Source organism: Heptranchias perlo, chromosome 18 (assembly GCF_035084215.1).
Source record: "Heptranchias perlo isolate sHepPer1 chromosome 18, sHepPer1.hap1, whole genome shotgun sequence".
Lineage (NCBI taxonomy): Eukaryota > Metazoa > Chordata > Chondrichthyes > Hexanchiformes > Hexanchidae > Heptranchias > Heptranchias perlo.
In genome coordinates, this window is record NC_090342.1 from 40,529,085 (window position 1) to 40,555,723 (window position 26,639).

Genomic DNA, 26,639 nt, shown 5'->3' on the forward strand with positions numbered 1-26,639 from the left:
TATAAATGCAAGCTTGTGTAGGGTATGACTGAGGGTGACTTTCTTTGCTTGACTATTTGTCCAGTTCCAAGAATCACAGGAAATAAGGAATACCCTACATTTGTTCATTCTTTTTTTGTATCTGTGCTGCTGTTCATTGTTGTCTGAGCTGGCAGGAGCTCAGGCTGGAGACTGTAGATTAGCTCTCCTAGAATATATCTGTGCACTTTTTATTCTCCATCAAATAATTCTAGCAGGCTGAATTACCTTAAAAAACGAAGGAGTCATGACTGCTGCCTGGAAGTTGGCATTCATTTGTATGGTCCTGTTTTGATCCCTGGGTCTATAGGATTACATGAGTACTATCAATGACACCCATCCTGCTATGCAAAAAAAATAAAATTGAACTGCTCCCTTATTCTGCTCCATGGGAAAGTGAAATTATTTGTACTGGCAAACAACACATTTGTCATCTGCTTGATGAATCTGACCTGCAGTGTGATTTACACTGTTCTTAGGAGCATTGGAGAAAATCTGCCTTCACAGGCCTTGTTTCACTGGGGGAGCAGTGACAGAGTTATACTGTCTCTTAGAAACAGGGATAGCACTGCCAACATTGGTCAATATCACCATAGCCCTCAAATATTATGCATCTCATCTATTCCAAGGTGTTATGGAAACAGTACTGGTGCATCCTCAGACTGCTACTTGGAAGTGGACATTCACTTGCATGGTCCTATTTTGTTGGTCATAAGCAGCTACACGTGATGTAGTTCAGTAATTCTGGTTCAGAATGGGTATGAGATTTTGAATCACAAGTGGTGCTGGAGAGCACAGATGAATTAATGTTTAAGGTGTTGACCCTTCATCAGAACTCAAATATAGTACAGATGAACAGCTTTTTCAATGGAACAGAACAATGGAATGGGGAGGTGACCGCTTTGCCAAACACCTCCATTCTGTCCGCAACTACTCCATTATTTGCCACTTCAATTCCCTGTTCCACTCCCACTCAAGCAACATCTCCATCTCTCTCTATTAGGCACATTGCAGCCATCTGACCTTAGTACTGACTTTAATAACTTCAGCTTCTAACTTTAGCTCCCACTTTCTTTTTATCAGGAAGTGCTAGTGGTGTGGAATCGGTGTGCCTACAGTTTGGGGGGAGGGGATGGGTTGGAACACTCTGCTGATGAGGTGATCTGCATCCTTGGTGTGGAACCGCTTTGCTTTTTCTGCCAGGTTCCTATGTCACTGAAGCTCTACTTTGACAGTTTATCGTGCTTCTATTTCTTCTGCCTCAGTCCCCACATCAGCTATTTACAGGTTTTCTATGGCTCATAGTTTCTTTCATTATTCATCCTGTTGTTTCATATTAACATCACTTCAGCATTTTCCTGCGCGCGTGTGTGTGTCTTTTCTTTTAAATGCTGCTGAACTATAATATCCTCTAATCCTGACAGAGTTCACACCTAAAATGTTAATTCATGTTTTCTCCATAGATGTTCTCTGATCTGTTCGGTGGTTCCAGCATTTACCATTTTTGTTTCTTATTTCAAACAGCTGCAGTTTTTTTGCTGAATGATATGTTTGGGCTTAGTTCACAGCTTGTGGTCAATACCAACTCCCCATTTTAAAATTTGTTTTGAATAGTGTGGCTCCTTCCCAGTGCCTGATACTCAAAACAACTGTTGACATTGTCCTCTGTCATTGCATGTCATCTAATGGTGTGAAGCCCATGCTCAACTTAACAAGTAGCCTCAATGTAACTGCCTCATTCAAGGAAAGGCTGTCCTGACTACAATATTGAAAGATTCAGGCAAGGATTACAGAAGCAAATTTGCAAAGGTTCTGTGTGAACTCATGTTTGATCAGAAAGTATCCTAAGTCCTCTGAGATTCAAACTCCCTGTTCCAATATCACTGCCAGCTTACCTTTGGAGTTCTAGAGAAAGTCCTGATTCCTCTTTATCATTGTTGCATTGGAGTTATCACTCCCCATCAGCTCAAACTTTGATGAGCAAATGTGATCGTCATTAAGCAGGTGGGTACACTGCAGACTATCAACTTGCACCTGTGACTCTTCACTCATCCTTAGAGATTCACTCTAAACCAGTTTTTCCATCTGTAATGCAGGTTGCACATACATGTAATGACATTAACTATGTGCTGCAAGATGGCACTTGGCTATCACTGTATGTCCTCCTAACAAGTTGAATTTCACCTCTTCTCTGTTTTGAGGACAGGGCTGCATATTAACAGGAGAGAGCAAACCCAGAAAGAAGCGTAAGATAATAGTGTAGATCAGTGTTGTCCAATAGAAATTGCTGACTAGCCACAGATGTGGCTATGGGAACACCATTTTAGCCACATGCACTAATTTCAGTAGAAAACACCTTACACACAATACAGGTAAATGTACTTCACGTGTAACAAACATCCAGCACCATTCAATGGGAAACTTTGCAATCTTTCTCTTTTGCCAAAGTGTGGAATTCTAGCATGAATTTATCAGACTCAGCACCTCTTAGTGCAGCTTCTAGGTTTTTGTCCAGCAGTTGCCAGCGCTACTCTGACTTCATCAGAGCGATTTCTGAGAATGTTGACTCACACGAGATGCCCCAGCCCTGCCCGTTCTCTCCATTCGAACTCGATTAGATGCTGCTTGCTCTTTGGCATGAGGTGCCCTGGTGCAGCTGCTCGTTATTTGTTGGGCTTGGTTTCTTCTGCTGGCCTGGAACAATTATTCTGATTGGACAAGCTGATCACAGCTCCCCTCTCCACACAATGTTGCTGGTGTTTCCATGTTTCTGAAGTCTGGTTTTTTTTGAGCAGCTATTTTACTCTCCACCCAATTTTACCTTCCATTGAAGTCAAATTACCCCCCTTTTGGTTCGGCAGAACTGTTCAAGCATTTTCAAACTTTTTAACCTCCTGGTCTTCCTCCCCTCTGATCTTTGCCCTATTACATGAGAAAAAGAGAAAAGAAAAAAGGGAAAGGGAAAGGCAAGGCTATTTATATCTTAAATCTCAGACATACCCTTTTCTGGGAGTAAATCTCACTGTCCAGTTAAGAATGGTTAACTGGGTCGTGAGAGTCCATTCCAATCAATTTTGATAGGCATTATGAAGCTTATGGAAGCCAGATGTCTGGTTTACACTTTGACATTGTGTAGCTACCAGCCATTTTTGAAGGCATTATCCCAACTTTGATATCTCCTTAAAAACACTGGTTTATCCAATGGCCAGATTCCCAAACAACTCTGTCCAAGTTATCAGCTTTTCTGGCTAATCACATACATAATCTTTCTGGCCCAAAGTTAGCAGAAAGTTATGTTACTAGTTGGCTGTCAAAACCCATTTGTCCTGGTTTCCCAGGGATCTTGGTTTCCTAGAATTACAGTATTAATGATTCAGGTTTTCCAGAATTCAGTATGGTTCAATCCACTATCCTGCAGGAGCATAGTTCTTTCTTGAGTGACTTTGAAGCAGCTACAATGGGCCTGTAGGCCTGAAACAGCAGCTTACCAGTGGGCCAAGAAAAGACAGCACCTTGCATCCCTCTCACCAATGTCTGCAGATATCAGCACAGCAGTTAGACAGAGTTTGAGGAGATAGCACCAGCTCAGCGCACAGGTGATGGGGAGCAACTGATGATAACAGAGGACAAAGAGGAACAGGAACACACCATCAAGAATCTTCTCGTACTTTGGGAAATGTAGCAGTACGGTGACATGAGGCAGCTATGTCATGCTTCTGGTACTAGTCAGTATCAAAGGAGATGAAACAGCTGACAATCTGACCGAACTCAGTAAGAATAGCTGAACCTGCCTGGGGCAGACTGCAGTATTTCTTGATACTTGTAGTACCACCTACATTTGTGTCACCAGATTTCATATCGATTTTCGGCTGTTAATGTTCTACAGGCTCTGCCCCCCATAGTTTTTGGGCTAGCATAGACTCTCCCGGCTTCTTGGATAGGTGTAGTAAAGTGATGTATACAATATCCAGAAGCACTTTGCTGTCTGGCTGCTACTATTTTCAAGTGCAGTCTAGAAGACTAATGAAAGCATATAGCTTGACTCTGTCCGAAGCAAAAGTTACAATCAGCAAACTTTACAAGCATACGAACAGCAATGCGATTTGTAATTTAAAAGAAATGGATGAATAGCATAAGTTATAAAGACATTTTCAAAATCTCTTCAGATAACTGAAATCGTTAGTACAACCTTTGAGATTTTTTTTGGAGAAAATATGTCCACTTTAATTTTTAAACTACAATTTCACAGCTACTGATTAAGTCCATTAACAGAGGACACGCTAGAAACAAAATTCCTACTTAGCTCACATCATGTGAGCAGTCATGCCCAAGTTGAAAGCATTGGGGGAAAAAACACAATTAACCAAGCAGTAGTGATTAGGTGACATCAAGCTTGGAGTTGAAAAGTCTGCAGATTGGAGGAGGAAAAGAGTGAGGGAAGCAAAGAGATTTAAGGCTCGAGGTAACAAGTTACAATAGGAAACTAAGATGAGTCTTGATTTCAGCACAATGAGGATGCAAGAAGAAGAAAAAGCATGCAGGATGATTGCAAAGTGTAATTATCAGCAAAAGAGTAGGTAGGGTTGGATAATGAATGGAAGAGGGTTTTGATCCAGGAAAGAAAACACAGCCATTCACTGAGGAGGCCCTCAGCTGATGGGGAAAGAGTCCAAGGGTGAGCCATGAACAACAATTACAACATCTTGCACTATGAGCAGTCATTGGAGAAGGATTAGGGGCAGTGACCAAGGATCAGAGGTAGGTTCAGTGCCAAGTACCACTCCTGTAAGTAAGTCTTTGCTCCTCATATACTGAAGTCTGATGTTTTAGTCACAATATTTGGTAATGTACTTCTGCCCAGATTTGAAGAACAGAACACCCTTGTTATTATAATTTGCTCACTGGAACTGAGGAACTAACACGAGCCCCTTTATATTTTCCTAGCCATCAGTTAGTAGAAGAATTATCACGATCAGTTTATGTGACTTAAGCTATAACCTGCAAGTCAGTTTATCAGGAATAAAAAATTAAACAGTAGCAAAAGACCAGTCAAGCAGATTGTACTTCATTACAGAATTTTCAACCTGCCCTTTCTTGGATACTAAAGAATGATGTTAAGCTCCCAAGATTATAGTATCTTCCCACAAACACAGAACTTGGAAAAAAAATCATAGGGAACTACAGAAAACACTGAGCCTAGGAATAATTATGAAACATTTCTTAAAATTTTAAAAATGCAGAAAATCAAAAGCCCTTTTACATGAACTTTTAGAATCTGGCAGTCCAATGGGTTTTTCTAATTCACTGACCAAAAAGCCTGGTGACTCTTCTGATGTGCTGCACACAAAGCAATAAACTCTTTTTCTAAAATGTTCAGGTCAGTCATTCACTTATCAGTTTAACAGGGAAGTCCTTTCATTGGGATTTCAGGATACATAATGGATTGATCAGCCACAGGGGGGTTATGTCCATCATTGTCACTGGGCTGTAAAGTTTGATTTATCTCCTATGGGGATAAGAGACTTGTGAAAGCTTTCACTTTTCCTGTCTTAGCCAGCTATCTTATCAAGTTTTGCATTGGTTGGTGCAAGCTGTATTTTACACAGATAATGCTGTAAAACAAAGGTTACATTCTTATAATAATTTTATTACTACTGTTTGTATCAGCAGCAATGATGACCACAGCATGTTCAGAGCAGAAAAGCAATCAAAAGGGAAAGATTCATCTTTGTTTCCTTGTATAAAATGATTGTATGTTAATGTTAACAAAACCAAACAGTGTAGATTTTGCTACATTTTATTAAATTAACAAAAATATAAATACATAGTGGACGGAAAAAACAAACTCCTTTCCCTATCAAATATAAATTGCAACTTTGTGGTACAAGTGGGCTAGTCTCCTTTCGCCACTAGCAACCAGGACTGAAGCAAGCAAAGTCTGATGAGATGAAGCTTTTCCCTCAGACATCTGCAATAGTCCAAAGTGAAAGAAACTTGTGTAGTCTGAACCCAGTTGCTAGTGGTTCCAGGATCTTAGCATGAAAGTCTTCATTTTCAGCATTAATGGCCACAGAGCCCAGAAGGATCCATGCGCAAATTATGAAAACTAGTACAGAGGAGGAAGCTGTTCTGAGCTGAAGCTTTGTCTTGCACTTTATTTGTTCTATGGCCAGTCTGCGAGTGCTTGTTGCAGATACTAAATGGCAAATATTCTCTCATCTCAGGAATACAAAATTTGCACACTAGTTGCTCTCAATAATAAAAGTAATGTTAATTACATTTGGGCTTACTAACTCTCGTTACAGTTATTTCTCCCTCACATTAATGAAACGGGGGATAGGGAAACATTGGACTCTGATAGTTCTCACACCCCTTAACACCAAAGTGCAAAAAAAGATTAGTACTATTTTAAGGCACAAGTGCAAGAGCCTTCCCGCCATTGTAAACCGAGGGGCTGCAATCAGGGAAAAACCCCCTCGGGCAGAATGTAAAATTCAAATTGCTGTAATGTACCTGTAATGAATCTGAAATGAATCTGTAAGCAATAATCTGTGTTGAGTATGATGCAATGAGACACCCTAGAGTGTCATGAACTGTAATTATGTCCAATGTGTTCATTGAACTGTACTTGACGTAACCTGCAAATTGTATAATCTGTATTGTGTACGTTTGGAAAGTGATATGACAACTGTATTGTATGTATTGCTGCAAATTTTATGATTAAAGTATATTTTTTGAAAAAAAACCAAGTGCAATGTAATTATGATCCATACCAAGATTCTGTATGCACCACATTCAAAATAAATTGGCCTTGTAGATATTTTACTTTGATACCCAAATTTAAAGTAATTTTATTTTCCTGTGTTTTAACCTCTGCACCACACACACCCATGGTGCAGCAGGAAAATGGGCCTGGGTCCCAGTTTGCACCTCCTACTACACAATCAAAACTAGAACTTGCTAAGTGAAAAGTAGCAGGCATGTCAGAAGTCTATGATTTTTATAAACAATGCCACTGGTAATGGTGGGAAGTGTGTAAAAGGAAATGACAACAGCTAATGCTGACTTTTACATCAGTTTTCTTGTTTTATAGAGTGAACTAAAGAAGGATTTGAGTGACATTTAATTAACTAGTCAAAATTGTGATCACTTTATATCACTTGCTCCTTCACCACCTTTGTATCAGCAAGTGCCAAATGAAGTTCAAGCATCATGAAGTGATATCCACTCACCCAGGGTACATGGCCAAAGCAAATTAATACTGAACCAGCTATAGGATTTGGCTTTTCTGTCAGTAACATAGGTTTCCATTCAGTGCAGTTTACTTACTGAGGTTAGCTGCAGTGTTTGAAGCAGTGTTTATGGCAGCACCTCATTGGGCAGAATCCTGGAACTGAAGACTTGGCTGTAGTATTCAATCAGTAGCTCAGTAAACATGTTTATTGGGGGTAGGGCGTGCAGCGTTGCAGGTCCTTTCGGAGGCCAGATCAGGTTCACTCCAAAGACACATGCCAGGTTTGATGGGGTCATTTTGTTAAAAATGCACTCCTGGGACACCTAAGACATAATAAACTTAATTAGATTTTAACAATATGTAAACCATGTTGGTCCAAGTCAATGTCACTTAAATTGCCAGATATGTAAATCTATGTTAAGAGTCTCCTTTGTTCTAAGCTACTCTGGTTATAGTACTGACGTGGGGTACCGGGCAAAGACTGTGTCCCAGAACAGCTCCATTCATTTCACTGTCAATCTGGAGCTGCTGACCCTTGTGAAAAGACACAACTAGCTGGGTGAGAAATTCAACATTTTTTTAAAAAATGTGTGTATGTATGATATATAAAAGCTTAAAATATCGGAGTACTTTGAAAAAAATTGTCCTTTTGCAGCGACCATTTTTGTTTATTTTTTAAAAACTGAACTGTTCTAGATATTTATTCGTTAGTCACACTTTACCTGCCAATGCTCACAACCCAAATCACACTGTCATCTGATTAATAACCATAGTCGATAATTAAAATGGCAATTTTCAATTAAAGCACAGGAAAAATTGGGTTGTTGAACACTCATACTGACACTTCACTGTGATTACTTATAAGAAGTGAACATAATGTTCCAATAAACTGGTTAATACCATAAATTGTTGAGCAATTATCCATCAAACAGGATGGCATAGAGATGACAGCACTGGATAATGGACACTTCTAGGCCAGGGAACTAACTACACACAGTGATAGCGTGCACCTAACTGTATCACCCAGCACTGCACTGTGTCAGCAGAAATATTTTCAAAATGCAATTTTTTTCCAAAAATAAGAAGTTACATGAATGGCGTGAAGTGATGGGGCCCGCCAGATCTTTCATGGCAAAAATGGAATATCACTGGACAAGGTTGCAGGAGTTTTTTTTCAGTCCAACAGGAATTGATTGTATCACAAGCGAATTACACTAAAAGGATGCCAATAAATAATAACCCACCGTACACATTTGAAAAGGTTGTCCAATGCAGTATGCCACCACCACACACTCTCCTAGTTTAGAAGGAATCATTTTTTTTTCCATTCAACCCTAATTTACATTCATTTATTTTACACCATAGGGCTAGGTGGTTTTATGAAGATGTAATTATGATGACTGGACTCACCATTTGTAGGAGCTCATGTGCTGCCCAGGCACCCAGATGTGGGAATTTGAAGCAGTAGGATGGCTAGAAGCAGGTGGGAGGGACAAACAGTAATGATTCACCATTACTGCATATTCCTAGTGTTCAAACATGTGCCACCACAAGGTATATACTCACACCATAGCACAATTGAACCCTGCAAATTCATTGAAAAAGCTTACAAACAGACAATGGTCCCACTCATGGATAGTTCAGGCAGGCACATGTAAAACTTATTCAGCACTTGCCCAAAGGACATTTACTTAAAAAAAAGCACCAAAGTCAAATTGTGTTTCAGAAAACATTAATTGGACAATGGGGGGCTTTCAAGGAAGAGATGGTTCGGGTACAGAGTAAATACATTTCCATGAGGGGGAAAGGAAGGACATCCAAAGTTAGAGTTCCCTGGATGACTAAAGATATAGAGATTAAAATGAAACAGAAAAAAAGAGGCTTATGACAAATGTAAGGTTCCTAACACAGTAGAAATCAAGTTAAATATAGAAAGTACAGAGATGATCTAAAAAAGGGAATAAGAGGGGCAAAGAGAGAGTATATGAGTATAGATTAGTAGCTAACATAAAAGGGAACCCAAAAATTCCATATAAACACATAAAAGGGAAGTCAAAGGAAGGGTGGAGCCAATTAGGGACAGAAAAAGGGATGTTGTTGTGGAGGCAGAGAGTATGACAGAGGCATTAAATGAATACTTTGCATCGGTCTTCACTAGAGAAGAGGATGCTGTCAATGTAGCAGTAAAGGAGGAGATAGTAGCGATATCAGGATAGGATAAAAATAGATAAAGGGGAGGTACTTAAAAGGTTGGCAATACTCAAAGTAGAAAAGTCACCCAGTTCAGATGGGATGCATCCTAGGTTACTGAGGGTAGTAATGGTAGAAATTGCAGAGGCTCTGGCCACAAACTTTCAATCCACCTTACATTATGGGGTGGTGCCAGAGGACTGGAGAATTGCAAATGTTACACCTCTGTTCAAAAAAGGGGAGAGGGATAAACCCAGCAACCACAGGCCAGTCAGCCTAATGTCGGTGGTGGGGAATCTTTTAGAGACAATAATCCGGAACAAAATTAATGGAAACATATGGGTTAATAAATGAAAGTCAACACGGATTTGATAAAGGAAATTGTGTTTGACTAACTTGATTGAGTTCTTTGATGAAGTAACGGAGACGGTTGATGAGGGCAGTGCGAGAAGACTGTTTAAAAAAAGCATATGGGATCCTGGGCTTTATTAATAGAATCAGAGTACAAAAGCAAGGAAGTTATGCTAAACCTTTATAAAACAGTGGTTAGGCCTCAGCTGGAGTATTGTGTTCAATTCTGGGCACCACACTTTGGGAAGGATGTCAAGGCCTTGGAGAGGGTGCAGAGGAGATTTACGAGAGTGGTACCAGGGATGAGGGACTTCAGTTACGTGGGAAGACTGGGGCAGCTGGGGTTGTTCTCCTTGGAGCAGAGAAGGTTAAGAGGAGATTTGATAGAGGTGTTCAAAATCATGAATGGTTTTGATAGAGTAAATAAGGAGAAACTGTATCCAGGGGCAGAAGGATGGGTAACCAGAGGACAGAGATTTAAGGTGATCGGCAAAAGAACCACAGGCAATGTGAGGAAACATTTATTTGCGCAGCGAGTTGTCAAGATCTGGAATGCACTGCCTGAAAGGGTGGAGGAAGCAAATTCAATAATATCTTTTAAAAGGGAACTGGATAAATACTTGGAGGGAAAAAATGTACAGGTCCATGGGAAAAGAGCAGGGGAGTGGGACTAATTGGATAGCTCTTTCAAAGAGCCAGCACAGGCATGACGGGCCGAATGGCCACCTTCTGTGCTGTTTCATACCACTATGATCTTGGGAGGGGGTGGGGGGAACCACTGACATCAATTGTGGAAAACACTGCAGCCCAGAATGTCGCCTGTTCACAGTACATGCGCAATAGGAGGCAGGGAGGGGAGGAAAAACCAAAGTTCTTTTTGCATGTTTTTCCCCCCTCACTATTCTGCATGTAAAACAACAAAAACCTACTGCCACTATCTTGAACTTTTCCTAAGTGAACAGTAAGAATTATTAATATCTTTTGCTTTTCTGTTGATTCATTTCAATATTTTAGTTTATGCACAGAAATTATTTTTTAAAAATTCGTTCATGGGATGTGGGCGTCGCTGGCGAGGCCGGCATTTATTGCCCATCCCTAATTGCCCTTCAGAAGGTGGTGGTGAGCCGCCTTCTTGAACCGTTGCAGTCCATGTGGTGACGATTCTTCCACAGTGCTGTTAGGAAGGGAATTCCAGGATTTTGACCCAGCGACGATGAAGGAACAGCGATATATTTCCAAGTCGGGATGGTGAAAGACTTGGAGGGGAACGTGCAAATGGTGTTGTTCCCATGTGCCTGCTGCCCTTGTCCTTCTAGGTGGTAGAGGTCACGGGTTTGGGAGGTGGTGTCAAAGAAGCCTTGGTGAGTTGCTGCAGTGCATCCTGTGGATGGTACACACTGCAGCCACAGTGCTCCGGTGGTGAAGGGAGTGAACGTTTAGGGTGGTGGATGGGGTGCCAATCAAGCTTTGTCCTGGATGGTGTTGAGCTTCTTGAGTGTTGTTGGAGCTCCACTCATCCAGGCAAGTGGAGAGTATTCCATCATACTCCTGACTTGTGCCTTGTAGATGTTGGAAAGGCTTTGAGGAGTCAGGAGGTGAGTCACTCGCCGCAGAATACCCAGCCTCTGACCTGCTCTCATAGCCACAGTATTTATATGGCTGGTCCAGTTAAGTTTCTGGTCAATGGTGACCCCCAGGATGTTGATGGTGGGGGATTCGGTGATGGTAATGCCATTGAATGTCAAGGGGAGGTGATTAGACTCTCTCTTGTTGGAGATGGTCATTGCCTGACTTGTCTGGCACAAATGTTACTTGCCACTTATGAGCCCAAGCCTGGATGTTGTCCAAATCTTCCTGCATGCGGGCTCGGACTGCTTCATTATTTGAGGGGTTGCGAATGGAACTGAACACTGTGCAATCATCAGCGAACATCCCGATTTCTGACCTTCTGAAGGTCATTGATGAAGCAGCTGAAGATGGTTGGGCCTAGGACATTGCCCTGAGGAACTCCTGCAGCAATGCCCTGGGGCTGAGATGATTGGCCTCCAACAACCACTACCATCTTCCTTTGTGCTAGGTATGACTCCAGCCACCGGAGAGTTTTCCCCCTGATTCCCATTGATTTCAATTTTACTAGGGCTCCTTGGTGCCACACTCGGTTAAATGCTGCCTTGATGTCAAGGGCAGTCACTCTCACCTCACCTCTGCAATTCAGCTCTTTTGTCCATGTTTGGACTAAGGCTGTAATGAGGTCTGGAGCCGAGTGGTCCTGGCAGAACCCAAACTGAGCATCGGTGAGCAGGTTATTGGTGAGTAAGTGTCGCTTGATAGCACTGTTGACGACACCTTCCATCACTCTGCTGATGATTGACAGTAGACTGATGGGGCGGTAATTGGCCGGATTGGATTTGTCCTGCATTTTGTGGACAGGACATACCTGGGCAATTTTCCACATTGTCGGGTAGTTGCCAGTGTTGTAGCTGATGGTCTACCCCAGGAAGTATTTTAGTTTAGTGAGGTTACTGAGCCCAGTAATATCAGGAGAACAATTAATCTACAGTGGCACCTCCATAATCTACATTCCATACCAGCCTCTCCTATTCACCACCAGAGTTTCTGTGGGACTGAGCCTGGTGTCACATGTCACTTTATCATACAGCCCACTAATGTCTTGTATTTGTCATTTGTGTTTCATCTGCTTTTCTTGAATAAAGCTACATAATGTTCCTGTTATTTGTCATTCCCATAACTAGGCTATTCTGTATGATAAGTGTAGAACCAAAATTTGGGGACTCTCAAATTATCTGCCAATTTCCCTTACCCATCAGGAGTGGGGTGGGAAAGATGGGGAGAAGTGTCCTTCCATTGTCATTGTAGCTCAGGAACTTGGATTGATAATTACTATCTCCACTGATGTTTGAACAGTGGATACCTGTTGATGTCAATGGGTGTCTTTTCCTGGAGGAGTTACTGAACCTTCCAGGGGTGAGGGAGATGAATTAGTAGTGGAGATTATAATCATTAACGAGGTACTTCAGCTTCATCTGTGTACATTAATTCAGCTCCCACACACTGCCAAGAGTTCAGTACTTCTAATGATCTCAACTGCATTCCCAATTTGAAGTGGCAGTTTTATCACCAGGATCTCTTCTAAAAGTCAGAACAGTCCAAAGAATTAGAATTATGAGCCTGACAGTGTTAAGGAACTGAATTGATATCAGCAGAGATAGCCTTTCCAGAGATAGGCTTTCCAGTGATTGTCTTATTACAAATGTATGTTAAGTCAGCTTCCTTGCCTAACAGCATCAGCAGCTCCTTAAATAGTACATTCATGGTATGGAGTTGCACAAGAGCAATGCTTCCCCCATTGGCCTGATGTGTAAAGGCACCTCTCAGTATAATACTGACCAGATGGTCCCAGGTTTGATCCCCAATTTCTGCTGAGTTAACTGATCCTAGCCAGGGCTGCTGTTTGAATATTAGAATAGGCTTCACGTTTCTATGCTAGGGAGGGAATGAATCAGCCAGGGTGCCCATTCCCAATCGCTATCTAGTGACCTCTGCTGGAAATTGTACATGTGGTCCTTAGAGTGGGGATAGGTCGGGCTTGGCTGTGATTCCCTCCATGTTTGAAAGACCCACTGACACCCAGCGTCCAGGCTCATATGCAAGGCCTGGCAACTTGGCAAAGTACTAGAAGATCACCAATTTCAGCGGGTCGCCCATTTCAGTGAAACTAAAATCCAGCAAAAGTAAGCACTTTCAGGACAGAAGGAGAAGAAAATTTGGTGGGGGGGGGGGGGGGGGGGGGGGGGGGAGGATAAAAAGAGCCACAGCACAAAGTGGCTCAGTACCGAGTTTCCTGGTGCTGTTAATGAAACTTTCTGTTTATGCTCTGGAGTGATTTCATCAACTGCAGGGAGATGTCATCTGTCGTGGCTCACCAGCATCCTGCAAATTCATTTTTTTTTTTAAAAAAAAGGTCATTTAAAGTCTTCCCCTTCTCTCAAGAGGAACCATTGCACTTTGTAAAACACAAACCGACTGACAATATGTTGATGTTTGCAAATGACATACAGAATATTACAAGAATCCTTTTTTCAATACTCACCATATTAAGAAAGCATATCAAGTACTTCACAACAATGTAGTTGTGTTCTGGAAGTCTCTGTATTATTTGCTTGCATTGTGTTACTCGCAGGCTGCTTTCAACAGCTAGAATTAAAATTGCATGCATGTGTCAGTGTCAGTTAGATCTTAAACCAACTGCCCTTAAAAAAAATCAAATGGATTTAAGCTGAAAGCAGTTGCTTTTACTCTTACTAGAACACTCTGATGAAATACATGACTATTTATATCCTATGTTTCTCCTGCTCACATTAAAAGTCTGAAAGCTCTTCAGTAAAGAGTTTTCAATGTTATGTCTTCAGAAAGTTCATTCCACTAACCTGGAGCATCCATCCCCATCCAGCAAGAACAACCAGACCGCTCAGATATAGTATCTTTGATTTTGTATTGCTCTCTGCCCAGCTAAGCTCCACTCCCCCATTCCCAGACATTTGCCTCAAAAATGCTTCTGGCAAACTAACTTGTTACGCAAATGTAACATCACTTAATTCTCACCAGCACACGTACATCCTTGCATCCACCACATGCATTATGTGATTAAATATTTCTGTATTCAATATGGAGCGATGAAGCAAAGCAACTTTGGCAGTGTTATATTTACAGTCTCATCACCCTACTAAGACAGATTTCCTACTTACTGATTGTCATTAATAAGTCTCATTACATCTTGTTCAACATAAAGCTATTGTCATAATTTAAAAACAAATGAAAATGATCTGGCAAATGTCTGCAGCACTAAATGTTTAAATTAAAAAGGAACTACCACAGCCAGCACCATGGACTATATTCTATACCCCTGGGGCCATCAATTTCATTATAGAGCAATTTTGGAGACATCTTGCTGACATTTGTTTAACAAAATCTGGATGGGGGAGGGGACAGGAATATGTGATCCATGAATCAAGTCAGCAGGTTTTACATTTTATTAAAGGGAGCATTCTCTTCAATAATTGTACTGCCGAATATACCATCTAGCCCCACAATTTTCCAATTTTTAAAGTCATAAATAGAAAAAGATGCATTGCCTTTTTTTTTGACCTGTGCAAATTTTTTCTGGTTTCCTCCCCTTCCTCTCTCCTTGTAGGTGCCAGGAACACTTTGATGTCTCACCTAGGTGCCCATCATTTATATGTGAGCCTTGGCAGTGATTACTGACCTGCTACTGAACCATGGGGGCAGCATAGCCTAACCCGATTTGGTCTTCACCCAACATATTCACACATGCACTTCCAACAGGGGCTGCTGAGCAGCGGTCAACAGAAGTCAATTTTCCCCTTCTGAACTGAGGCCCACGGAGTTCAAATATTATTATCTTGCCATTATGCTAGCTGAGCTCATCAAACCCTACTGCCTTGACAGATCGGGATAACAGAGTTCTAAACATGTTTGAGGCAAATTCTCAAAAAAAAAACCTAGGCAAAACCTACTGCAGATTAGGAATGCAGAAATGAAACAAACTTTAAATCTAGAACTGCCCAGATTTAATCTGGATGGTTTGCAAATGTGCAGAGTGTTTCAGGATATTATTGACTAGGAGTACGATGGATTTGTCAGACAAAAAAATTGAAGTGTATTTTCTAAGGCAAAAGGACTTCACAACAGTTTATGTGCAATAGCTAGCATGAAATCTTCTGCACTAATGTTGTCTAAATATATTTTGTCAGTGTTCTCATTCCATGATTCTACAGAATACGAATGTTTAAACAAGTGCACATAATAAGCGCAACATTAAGTTCCATGCTACAAGCAAAATGTAAATGTTTCACTGGCTTAAGTTAGCAGCTCTAGTCATTCTATCTCCACGGTTAGATGATGATTCAATATTTCATAAATGTCAGGCAAAAAAGACAAAAAAAGCTAAAGATTAAATTGCTTTTTACATTTGGCCAGACTTCAGCTTACCATCTGCTGAACCTCCATGGGCTGCTGGAAACCTGAACACCACTCCATACAAACGAGCAGGCAGGCCTGGCATGCCACAGCAAGAACTTTCGAACATTTTAATTTAGAAATACACACAACTTGCTTTTTGGATTGTCTCAGCAGAGTAAGCCCATTTTGCTGGAAGGAAAAACAAGCTCCTCTTCTCTCTCCCTTCCTCGTCAAGTTACAATACCTTACAATAAGCACTTACAGGGCTTCTCAGTTGAACGATGAACATCTACTACAGAGATTCTGTGTACAGGAGACAACAGCATGGGGAAAAATACTCACTGTAAATTTTTTAATTGTCACCCACAATTTTTTTCTCTACCTCTCCTGAAGATAGAGCCTCACAGTGGGATACAGTTCCAGAGGCAACAACAATAATTTGCATTTATATAGTGACTTTAACGTAGCAAAACATCCCAAGGTACTTTACAGGAGTGTTATGAAACAAAATTTGACATTGATACACCTCAACTTAGCTAGCTAGGTTGTACCAGCTCCAAACCCCAGTACCAGCACTTGTCTGTAAACACTGAATGTCACACCATGCACATGCATTAATGGTGTTGCTCCATATCTGGGGAAACTGAGTGCCCAGTGTGCATGGCTAAGTTGGACCTGCTGGCATGTCAAGTTGAACTCACACGATTACATAAACATTAAATGGTGGTATTAATGCATGTTATAAGATGCTGTGCTGATATCTACTGCCCTGCCATGGGTGGGTAAGTTTTGATTTAAACTATTAAGTATGGCAGTATCACAATGGAGATTACAACATCACAATATGCATTCCTGCACATTCCCCTCCAAGTCACACACCATTCCAACTTAGAAATATATCGCCGTTCCTTCATCATCGCTGGGTCAAAATCCTGGAGCTCCCTACCCAACAGCACTGTGGGAGAACCTTCACCAAACGGACTGCAGTGGTTCAAGAAGGCAGCTCACCACCACCTTCTCAAGGGCAATTAGGGATGGGCAATAAATGCCGGCCTCGCCAGCGATGACCACATCCCATGAACAAATAAAAAAAAAAATTGGTTTCTGGGTTCGATACTGGCTCGGCATCACACTGCCAAACTGAAGGTGGAGGCGAAATAACAGAATTCAGATTGTGCACCAAATTCGTGCTGCTACAGCTGTACAATTCCTAGCAGACTGTTTGCACTAACATCTGCAGACTTTAATCAAATGGATAAAGGAGATCATCTCCTACTTCAGGTTGTGCACTTGGATTAAGGCATAAAGGTTGGGGGGGGGGGGGTGGTGGTGGGGGATAAGAAAACTTCTACTTACTTCCAATGCTTTGGACCTTGTCATAAATCTGAGAGGTTAGAAGTGGCTGCGGAAGCTCCCGGAGGAATGTTTTCAAGATAACAGCAGGAATATGCTCATCTCCATACTCTTCAAATTTAATCGGTTTTCCTGAAATAGACAGAATTAAGGATATATCTTTTCTCTCTGTAACATATAGATGATACACTAAAATTCTTGCATATAGTGCACACGTACTGTTTAGCCACTTTTAATGGCTATCTTTTGCCTGTCTATACTTACCTTTGCTTCCCATTTATACATATCTTTAATTGTTTTGAGTCCTCCCAGTTGCTGTGTTGTTGCATTCCCCCAGCTGTTACCACAAAGATAGGTGGCATTGTATTCCTACTGGTAGTAGAGGGAGCTAGGCGAGTCTCCTGGCTTCCTGTATCACCAGTCCTGCTGTAACTGTGGTTCCACCAGACCATACCAACAGCAAGTATCCTGGCCTGATCCTGGACGTGTTAATAATTGAGGATTTTGCAACCAGCATTGTCATTTCCTCTTGCTGCCTTTTCTTCCCCGCCACTGCTCATTCCCTTTTGGGTCTTCTCATCAGTCCCAGCTCCTACTCCATGCTGAGCACCCATGCCTTTCCCTACACATGCCACTGACAACTCATACCCAACAAAACCCTCAACACTGTGCTTTTTTCAGCAGAAACCCACAACCACCCTCCTTCATGCTCCCACACCCTGCCACTACCATTCTGCTGCTCTCAGGTATCTCCTACTCTCGATCCCATAGATCAACTCCCCATTCCATTCCTACCACACTCTGGGCACACTCTTCACAGTACTGCCAAATATCAGGACCACTCTCCCAGATCCCACAACCCCTTCTAGTTCCCCTACCCCCCCCCCATTACTACTGCTCCAAATGCTCTTGCACCCCAACCTCCCCAACACTACAGTATCCCAACATTATAACCCAGCATTAGACCCTAACTACTTTCCCAACAGTGGCACAACTTGGAACTCCCATCCCAGCACTGCCACACCCCAACACATTACTCCCAAACCCCACTGTTGCCATCCCAGCACACCCACACCCCAAGATCATACCGCTACCACTGTCCATCCCATCACAGCCCTCCGAGTACTTCCACACCTCTGCATCCCAAACACCAGCAACCTTTAGCTATTCCCACACTGAATGCACATTCCATTCCACCACTCCCTCTTACCACTTCGCAAACCAAGTGTCAAATTTTACATGTGTCCACACACTCCTAACACCTTCTGCTACTCTCAACATCTATGGCCATGTCTTCCCACCATTTGCCACTCACTCCTACTGCCTCCCACACCTTTCCCTGCCTTCATGTGGTCTCCTCCAACCCTCAATGCTTCCCACAATATTTTGCCAACATAAATTAGTGGCTGTGATAATACATAGGAATTGCTAGACGTAAAAAGGTGGTCCATCTAATTTGCCTTCTACCATCCCTGAACAGTTGTGAACTTGGGTAAGGGTAGTAATCCAAATTCAAACTTGCATACATTCACTTGGCAACCTTGATGGTTTTAATGAAGTCTCATTTAATAAATCATGAACTGTTGAGTTTCAATATTTTAAGCTAAAATACAAAGCTGCTTTTGAGGGAAATCCCATGTCCAGCGCCTTTTATACTGCTATTGGTTTAGCTCGGATTTTGGATGCCTGGCATCAGAGAGTGGTCTTCCAATGTTTACAGTACTAAGTATGGCTCTCTTATCCTGCTCGTAGAATTGTAGTCTGAAGAAAAATTGTGTCTATGATTCTGTTGAAATAAGGGAGCCAAATTTAGTGTAAAAGGCAGGAGCCAGTTCATTGACCCTAGTCATCCAGAATTTCACCTAAACAAGCACCAGTATAAAAACATGCTTTAACAACATTGTCACAAGCAAGAGAATCAAACTAACAATCCATGTGTGTGAACTCCATATCACTTAAATACACAACAAAGAGAAATATTACTGCACTGAATTATCACCAGCACTAGTAAGTTATCAAATATGTGCCCGGAACAAGAGAATGTCTTCCTGGAACTTGGATCAATCCAGAGTGCTGGACATCCCAGGTATTATTTCTTAAGCTAATACTTGGGTGATTACATTGACACAGATGGCCAAGTGGACACCTACCCAGATTATATTGTTTCTGGATTTCCTTTATGACCTGTATGTTGGCTGATCGTCTGAACAAACCTTCAGTTTGAAGCGCTGTAAACAAAAGAATATTGACATTTTTCAGCAAGTTGTTCTCACTACCGGACAATATTGCTATTCTCTGGATCTGCTAAATGCAATTCATGACAGAGACATGGTGGTATTTTCTGAGTTTGTCCTAGTGGTCGAGAGCCTCACATACGAGGATATCATGATAGCGCCACCGCAACTTTCCATCCATTCATTTTAATGGACAGAAAGACATGGACTCCACATCCTCAATTTCCTAATATGTACAGCCGCTGGGCGAGGGTCCTCATAGATAGCATAAACTTAGAAAATTACCCCCCCCTTGATCTTCATGCTTTGAAGAAGGCACAACGGCCTCAGGACTGAAATGACACGTGACTGTTGGCCAATGGACGATGCATTTTAATAACACTGGAGTCAGTGTGCCAAACACAAGGAATAAGAGCTCATCAAAATACTTTTTGTTAAAGTCAAAGTACCTTCAAATAGAGAATGATGGATACTGGAGAAGGATTATGGAGCATAAATATCATCAATCATGACAGACAAATTCAAAATGTTTAAAAATGTCATCTGAATTCAAACTTTGGTGAGGTTATAGTCCTGAAATCATTGAGAGAACAGCATTTCTCTGTATGGGTTTGTGGACACAGTATATTTTTGCTGACAGTGGGTATTAGGAACACATCAACAACCAGTGAGCTCTGTGTAACAGGGCATCCACAATGAAGGATGAATAGTGGCATCATCGCTGTAAATTTGAGCGATTTCCAGGAAAGTGCATCATCAATGATGATACACCACTGACATATTGGGATGGATATTATTTATATTCAACTGCCAACATTTTTAATATACATTTTTATCAATTTGTATCTTCAGGTTATAAATAAAACTGAATTATGTGTTGCTTCACCAAACTATATGGCATTAAAGCAGCCAAAAAGAACTCTATGGATCAGATTGTCTTTTCCTTGCAGTTGAAGGGAAGTGTGTTTCAAAGTTGCAACAAGAGAAAATACATTCAATATAAGGGAGGGGTTGTTAAGGAGTGGTCAGACACAGCGTTATGTCCACAATCCACTGCTGTATTTCTGGTTCATTATCAGGAATAGCTGAGCAGAAGTGAATTATTTCCCCACAGTAGTGTGAACCAGGGGATGGAGAGAGAAAGGTCATCCCTGGTCCTCTTTTCAATATCTCAAAGCAACCCATTTTAGATTACTATTGAAGAATGATGCCTGAAAGCATGTTGCACACTCACACTCTTCAAGTTGCGGGTGCAGAGCACAGAAAGATGCATGGGATGGGGTGGGGGTTGGGGGGGGGGGGGGGAGGAAAAGGGGCTGATGGGAAAGAGCTAGCAATCAGTAAGGAGAGGTTAATGATCAACAGCAAGATCCATTAACCGTAAGAACCTGTCAATATGTAGGGGAAATATCTTAGCTGCATACATGTAATAAAACCATATGATGAAAGAATAGGTTCAGAATTTCGTTACACCAAGTGCAGAGAGGAAATCTGTCCTTAGCATCAACCCTGAGAGAAGCGTAGTATAGGAGGTTACTACTTTCCAAGTTCTATTTCTTTCCCCAAGAATGAGATTCACAACTTTAAAAAAAATTCTTTCTTCCCCACTTTTCCTTGGTCTCTACCATCTACTGCTAAGAGGGCAACTCATAGGCTTCTACCAACATCATGCCAGAGTATCTGGGAGGTGTGTGATCACAGCCTGGAGATGACCATTCTCTCATTTTCACTCCTTGTGAAAAAGCTTCTGGTCTTGGCACCTCACCATGAAAAGAAATTGTCGAGATAAGTAAATGAACACATTTAGAGCTAGGAATGGGGCCCATGAAATTGAAATCAACCTCCTATCGCTCATGCTCCGCTACTTCAAAAATAATGAACTTTTAAATTGATTTCAATATCAGCAGCGTTCAAAGATCTAAAATCTACTTGAAATTAAACTATATGGGGTAGATTTTAACTCCAGGCATCAAGCAGGCAGGCAGTGGGTGGAAATCCTGCCTGTCCCTGCTGGCAGGAGGCCCAAGCCATTTTAAAGTCCAGGTCTCATTACCATGCTACGAATGGATGTCCCACTGCAGCTTGCTGGCTTTGGGTCGACGTAATATCGGGCTGCCAGGAAGCTCAGCCGGCCGACATAAAAACATAAGAAATAGGAGCAGCAGTAGGCCATACGGTCCATCAAGCTTCTCCGCCATTCAATAAGACCATGGCGGATCTTCAACCTCAACTCCACTGTCCAGCTTGATCCCCATATCCCTTGATTCCTCTAGAGACAGAAGGATAGGTCCGGGGGAGGAGGTGGAAGGCAATCGCAAGGCATGGGAGCCCAGAGTGGCAGCAGCCCACAGTGTTCTTGTGAAGCCTTTTCTGCTTCACCATGTACGGTGCATGCTCCACTCAGTTGTCCCTCAACCATATCCAGGTCTTCTTACATCATAGGACCCCAATTTGCATGCAACAATGAGACTCCCACCTAATTCAGGTGGACTCCAGGGCCACCAAGCAGAACACCCCAGGAAATATGGTGGCAGGCGGGATCTGAGCAGGAACGAGGTGATAAGTGCAGCCATTTTAGGACCCCTACCACCCCACTTCTGACAGGTAGGCCAAGCTAAAAATCAACCCCATTTTTTAAACTTGAGAAACTATGATGAAGGACCAAAGCTACCACCAAGGCTGAAGTTAAGAAAAATATGAGGGAAATCATGAAATAGTGATTAGGTAATGTCAAACTATGGCTTTAAAATCTAAAGATTCTAGCAGGAAGGAAAGGCTGAGGGAGGTAAGGAGATTCACAGATTTGAGGTGCTAGAAAAGAATGAGTTAGAGCAGAGGACTATGCCATGAGTCTGGACCTCAATACATCGATGATGGAGAGAGGACTAAGAGCATGTAGGATGCCATATTTGAAGATTAGAAAGGACAAGAGAACAAAGTTCAGAGGAACAATGACCGTAAGTGTTAATAAAATTGAGACAAGAAAGGTTGGTGGCTAGAGGCAAGGGGGAATATACCCATCAGATAACAAGTTTTCTTCTGTGTCCTATCCAAGAGTATTGAAGACATGGTAGAAGTCTCCCCAGATGTGAGAGTATATAATAATGGACAGGCTTGAGTTTTATTCAGAATTAGAGATGTTAAGGGGAAATGAAATGCTTGAAAGATGAATCCAAGCTTCTTGGGGGCAGCTACAACAATGAAGAGATATACAAGTTCCATTTAAAGCCAGAGGAGATATAAAGGGCAAGAAAGCCGATCAATGACGGTCAAAGGATGGAGCCAATGGCAAGAGGTGGTAGCTGTTGGTCAGACTTAGGAAAGATAGTAGGTAATTATAAAGTAGATATTATAAAAATCCATAACCAGAGGGGGAAGGGCTACAATTCCTTAAAGACAATCACAATAGGAGCCAACATTCTTAATATCCTTAACACAGAGAAAGGACACATGAAACATACCTTTCTGCTTTAGGAACAGCACAGTCTGTCTCATCACCAGAGGAATAAGTTCTCCATTCCCTTTGTCTTGGAGACTAGCATATAAAACAAAGTAATGCGTTTAGTCGCATCTGTGTAGCTCAGTCGCACACACATCACTTTTATTAAAATATTCTTATATAAAAAAGTGTTAATTTTATGAAAAGCCCACTGTACCACATGTATAACAACAACAACTTGCATTTATATAGCATCTTTATGGAAGGTGGAAGATGGGAGGCTGGCCAGGAGAGCATTAGAATTGTTGAGTCTAGTGGTAACAAACACATGGATGAGGGTTTCAGCAGCAGATGGGCTGGGGCAGGGACAGAGACGGGCGATGAACAGTCTGGTTCAACCTCAATCAATGGCCAGGGAGGGGGATGGAATCGGTGGCTTGGAGTTAGTGGCGAGAGCCGAAGACAATGGTTTGGTCTTCCCAATATGTAATCGGAGGAAATTCTAGCACATCCAGGGCTAGATATCAGACAAACAATCTGACAACAGAGGTAGCGGAGAGGTCAAGAGAGGTGGTGGTGAGGTAGAGCTGGGTGTCCTCAGCGTACATGTGGAATCTGACGTCGTGTTTTCAGATGATGTTGCCGAGGGGCGGCATGTGGATGAGAAATAGGAGTGTGTCAAGGATAAATCCTTGGAGACTCAGAGGTAATGGTGCAGGACCGGGAAGGTAAGCCATTAGAGATTCTCTGGCTATGACTGCATATGCACTTCCTTAAAGTGTAACGTACAATCCTGGTAGGACTTTGTTTTGTATTTCACTATTTGGAGTACTACTCCAATAAGAGACCCAGTATAACAGATGCTTAACCTCTAAAGGGCTCAGAGCTTTAAAACTCACACATAATCCATACTCTGAAACATACAGAAAACCTTTTTGTCCATTAAGGCCCTTTACACCGCATTCAATGTACCACGAGAGTGCTGAGAAATAAAACATTTTCATAGGATAAGACTTTAAAGAAGCCTTTTGTTGAGGTGGCCCTGAACTTGATACAATAGGAGATGCACACCATACATAAACTCTCCAGGGTTGGGAACATAGATCATCATCACACTGGTTACATAGCCATTTCACTATATAAACATTGAGAGGAGGTGGGGTGGGGGGTAGGATGGCTGATCGTGACAAAGTAATTTTTTTTTCTGGCCTTCATGTGCATTAGTTGATGAACATTTCTGTGACCTCTAAGAATTCTTTTTAAAAAACCTTCCCAAAGGATAAACATTAATCTTGCACACAGACTCTTTTTACTGCTCCATTCCAAAGACAAAGAAAAATGACCACCAAATAGTCCCGAGTAATCCAAGGATCAATCCCAGATCTGTACTGAAGTAGCCGATTAAAAGGCACCCTTGCACCAGGCAGGAGAAAAATCAGTCAGGTTTCCCACTCCCCATGGCTATCCAGTAACCACTGCTGCATTTCAGCCAAGGACAGGATTAGGAGGCACTGTGACTCCCCAGACACTTAAATGGTCTAGCAACACTCAATGTCCAGGCTCACATGAAGAATGGCCACTTGGTTGTGGTACCAGAAGGTTACAGTGTTATTGGAACAATAGCTTGGAAGAGTCAGTGTCTCAGTGAGTGGGCAGTGTCTCCGAGAATGGGCAGAAGAGTGCTCATATTTGTTAATTTAACTTGAGTTTCTACCATAATATTCTAATATTCCTTTGAGCATTGCTAGTGAGTTACCTGGTTGAGCTATCAACTTAGTAATGTTTCCAAGTGAGGTGCTGGTTGGAATTGACAATTTTTTTTTTTTAAAACAAGCTTCTAATAGGAGATTACTAAATAAATCAAAATAAAACCAGGAATGAAAAAGTTCTAACTTACTATTGCAAACTGACTCCAAACTGTTGCTGAGGAAGTGGAGGTCGAGGTGGAGGAATTCTTGCTGGTCGAGGTGGTCCTCCCTTTTGGGAGGCTCTCAGTTTTTCATCATACCTGACAGGAAGATAAAGAAGTGATTAACATGTTGAGCTTTTATAATTACCCCACCCCAATCTCCCCTTCAAGTTCCCATTGTTATACTTTCTTAAAAAGAGGATGGGCAGCGAATTTCACGCAGTGCTGCTCTATGTATTCAGCCAACAGGAACTGTATCTCCATAAAGAGCAGGCTGCCCTAATGGTCATTCCTCTTCTACTGAGATGGAAAGTTCCAACTCCACTACTATGAAACAATACATCTGAAGATTTAAAATGACAAAACTGTTCCAATGAGCATTGCCAAATCCAAATGTCAAGTCAGCATTGGGATTCAAAGAGCACTGTCACTGCCTCAAGGTCACAAACAAGCCTGCACAATACTTCACGTATAGAATTTAATTTTGCACTTTTTTTCAATAAACTGTATTCTCAAAAAAAATGAACCTTTTGTTTATTCTAAAGAAGTTGACATTCTAGTGAACTGCCATGCAATAGAATATACAAATGTAACATGAATAGGTTAGGAGCACAGTCCTGTGACCCTAGAAATATTATAATGGACAGTCATATTAAATATAGGAAACTATTTCTCTGGTACATGCAGTGGAAGAAGAAACAGCTCTGCAGTACGAACCAGATGATCTGATGACAGGAGTTCACAATTTAGTTTAAAAATGTTAGCCAGTTGCTAGAATCATAGAAATAACAGCAAGCTCATTGCGCCTGTGTTAGCTCTTCAACTGCAGCTATTTACTCCAAAACAATTTCTTTGCATCCTTTTATATTCTTCCTCTTCAAATATTTATCCATTTCCATTTTAAATGATGTTATAATCTCTGCCTGAACTTACGGTAAAGTATTCCACATTCTGATAATCCCGTGTGAAAAAAAAAGTTCTAACTTCCCCCTGCATTCTTCTAGTGATAGTCTGGAGTCTATTCCTTCTTGTTGTGACTGGCCAACCAGTGGAAAAAAATTGTTCACTATTTATTCTCCCAAAACCTTTCATAATTTTGAAAACCTCAATAAGGTCTCCCCTTACCTCCTTTGCTCCAGTGAAAAAGCCTGAATTTTTCAAATCTTTCCTTGTAATTATAATCTCTCCTTCCTGCTACCATCTCAGTGAATTTTTGCTGCATCCCTTCCACAGCTCTAATAACATTCCTTTTGGGTGTCCAGAACTACACCCAATGCTCCAAATCTGGTCTATCCAATGCCTTGTACAAATTCAAAATCACTTTCTTGTTCTTGTATTTAAAGGCCCTTTGTATAGACTCCCAAGTCCAATTTTCCTTTTTATTATCTTTTCTACACTTCCATCTTTAAAAATCTATGTATCTGCATCTCCAGACCTCTTTGTTCCTGCACTTTTATGACTCTTATACTGTAATTTATTTCATCTCAAAAATGTATTACTTCACATTTCACAGTACCTATCTACCCATTCTGCTAACCTGTTAATTTCCTGCAATGTTCCACAGTCTACATGCCCCCTAGTTTTGTTAAATCAGCACATTTTATATTATCCCTCTGGTGCCAAAGTCCAAATCATACAAAATGAACAAAAACAGGTTCCTTCACAGGTCTCTGGGGGCACACACTACACAGATCCCACCAAACTGAAACACATCCATTTACCCCTATTCTTTGCTTTCTGTTTCTAGCTATCTTACTATCAACCATATTTCCTCTAATACCAAAGAATAGAACTTCCTCCCTGGATGCATTCAATAAATCCCTCCCCATTTTGGCCACAAACTTTTGTCTACTTAAGGATAGTCAAAATTCCAAAACTCAGGTTAAAAAAATTATAAAAAGGATCAGTTAC

At 41.5% G+C, this 26,639-nt stretch overlaps 1 protein-coding gene across 6 annotated transcripts in view; it reads right to left on the reverse strand.

Annotated features, from left to right (window-relative positions):
- Positions 1–5,799: 5,799 nt before the first annotated feature.
- The window catches only part of LOC137334795 (rho GTPase-activating protein 8-like), a 69,050-nt gene continuing 48,210 nt past the window's right edge, over positions 5,800–26,639 (reverse strand). For all 6 annotated transcript variants that reach the window (XM_067999778.1, XM_067999777.1, XM_067999779.1 and 3 more), the window contains exons 8-13: positions 24,717–24,827; positions 22,842–22,915; positions 19,297–19,374; positions 17,150–17,278; positions 13,905–14,008; positions 5,800–7,575 (exon numbers count right to left, since the gene is read on the reverse strand). In XM_067999778.1, coding sequence (XP_067855879.1) covers positions 7,378–7,575; positions 13,905–14,008; positions 17,150–17,278; positions 19,297–19,374; positions 22,842–22,915; positions 24,717–24,827 — 694 coding nt within the window. In that variant the 3' untranslated portion in view covers positions 5,800–7,377. The remainder of the gene's footprint in view (positions 7,576–13,904; positions 14,009–17,149; positions 17,279–19,296; positions 19,375–22,841; positions 22,916–24,716; positions 24,828–26,639) is intronic.